At 38.0% G+C, this 1,776-nt stretch overlaps 1 protein-coding gene across 1 annotated transcript in view; it reads right to left on the bottom strand.

Annotated features, from left to right (window-relative positions):
• LOC140327472 (uncharacterized) overlaps positions 1-1,541 on the bottom strand; it is a 12,829-nt gene extending 11,288 nt beyond the window's left edge. The window contains exons 1-2 of the mRNA XM_072406857.1: positions 1,433-1,541; positions 480-548 (exon numbers count right to left, since the gene is read on the bottom strand). Of these exons, the coding sequence (XP_072262958.1) occupies positions 480-548; positions 1,433-1,541 (178 nt within the window). The remainder of the gene's footprint in view (positions 1-479; positions 549-1,432) is intronic.
• Between the last annotated feature and the right edge of the window lie 235 nt (positions 1,542-1,776).

A 1,776-nucleotide genomic window follows, 5' to 3' on the forward strand; every position in this document is an offset into this window, starting at 1 on the left:
AAATTAGCTTTAATGCTTTTCAATCACACTACTGGGGAATTTGGGCAATTTACAGAAATGTACGCCACAGATTTAAATGAAAAGCTATAAAAGTAACACAAGATGTGTCCGTCCACACTAGAAAATAGGTCAGCAATAGGTGAACTTTAAAGTGCAACTAAAGTAACTCTTAGCATGTGGGATTCAGGAATGTGGCTATTGCAGAAAGAAATGGGCAATGCCCCTTCCGCCTAATCACCACCCAGCTGTCAAATGTTGCTGAGGTGCCCATAGATTGCCAAGGGGAGCCATCAATCCTGGCTTCCCTTGCACGTACAGGGAATTAATGAACTCTTGCATGCCCATGCCAGAGTTACATCATTCTGGCAGGGCCAAACAAGATGATCGAATGAGGAAGCAAAAAAAAGATGGTGGCAACCTGCAATGGAACAGGGATAAGTGAGTAATGATGAGTTTTGTTCCATTTTTAGCTTGCATACCCTGATTAATGGAGGTCGCCTCTTCAGGAGGAATGTTGTCTTTGGAACTACAGCCAGGCGAATCAGTACCTGGGAAGGAGTGAAATGTACTTTTAAAGAATATTATTAAATATAATACTGTGAACATAGTAAAAAGCAGGATGCAGTTCAGCTAAAAGTTAAGCCATAAAAAAATTATTTCATCTCCAGGTGATTTATCTTCTTATTTTTCTTATAGTTTGAATACAATGAAAGCTCCACATTTGTACACTTTGCTGAGTGTTCCTATTTTCAGATAAAAAAATTTTCAGATAAAAAAATAAGTGTAACACCTTTTGTCATATAGAAAAAGTACGTATGCCAAATGAAGACTGCTGAACTTAGTTAATTGAGAAAAATTTGCCTTTTCAATAATTTATTCAACAAAAATATCAATACCATAGATGCAATGGTGTACTGGGACAAATGCAAGCTTCCATTTAGCCTCAAAAGCTTCTATAGCCCCTTCCTGAAGACATTTGGAGTAGCTGCCCACCACTCTCAAACACCAGCTCAGTTAAACCTTTGACCACTACTCCATACAAAATTCCTTTCGTTGCATGATGCTTATGTTTCAAAAAATGAATTGCTCATTCAAAATGCCTCAACATTTCAATGGAATTAAGGCCTTTATTAGGCCAGTTGATAAAACCCACCAATATGAACATAAAAACTGAAGCTCACCTCTGGGCTTTGGTTGAATTTACCCATGAAGTTGGGTCATTGTTCTCCCTTTACCCTGACTGTATGGGTTAAAAGCCCATTTTTTGGGAAAAGGTAGGGGGAGAATACAAATACTTGCATTGGTAGAGTCACCCAGAAGTGGGGCTTTAAAAAACTTCTGTGGGAAGGAGTTTAAATTCAGTGTTTTATGTTAAGAAGCAACACTTCTTTGGCAATCTGTTTTGTGTTTTAAATGATTGTGGTACACTAACCTGCAATGTCTTTTTGCAAGGAGTCATTTTTGAAGTATATTCCATCAGTTATTCGGTGCAGATTATCACACAGATGGTTAGATGGAGTTGGGAGTCTCCAATGAGCCATGACTATACTCAAGAGTGCTGGGATTACAGAGCAGCAGCAGTTTATTTATTTTGGTTTAATATGCAAGCACAATAGTCACTTGTGTTTTAGACAGTCACAAGATTATGTGAAGTCGCCCATGTTCAGGAATTTACAGGAGATGAAGGCATACACTGGAATTGAATTTGTCGGAAGTCAGAGCAGGTACATAATTTTAATAAATGTAATTAGGACAGATGTTTGTCACCACATATTA

The sequence above is a fragment of the Pyxicephalus adspersus genome, chromosome 3, assembly GCF_032062135.1.
Source record: "Pyxicephalus adspersus chromosome 3, UCB_Pads_2.0, whole genome shotgun sequence".
Classification (NCBI taxonomy): domain Eukaryota; kingdom Metazoa; phylum Chordata; class Amphibia; order Anura; family Pyxicephalidae; genus Pyxicephalus; species Pyxicephalus adspersus.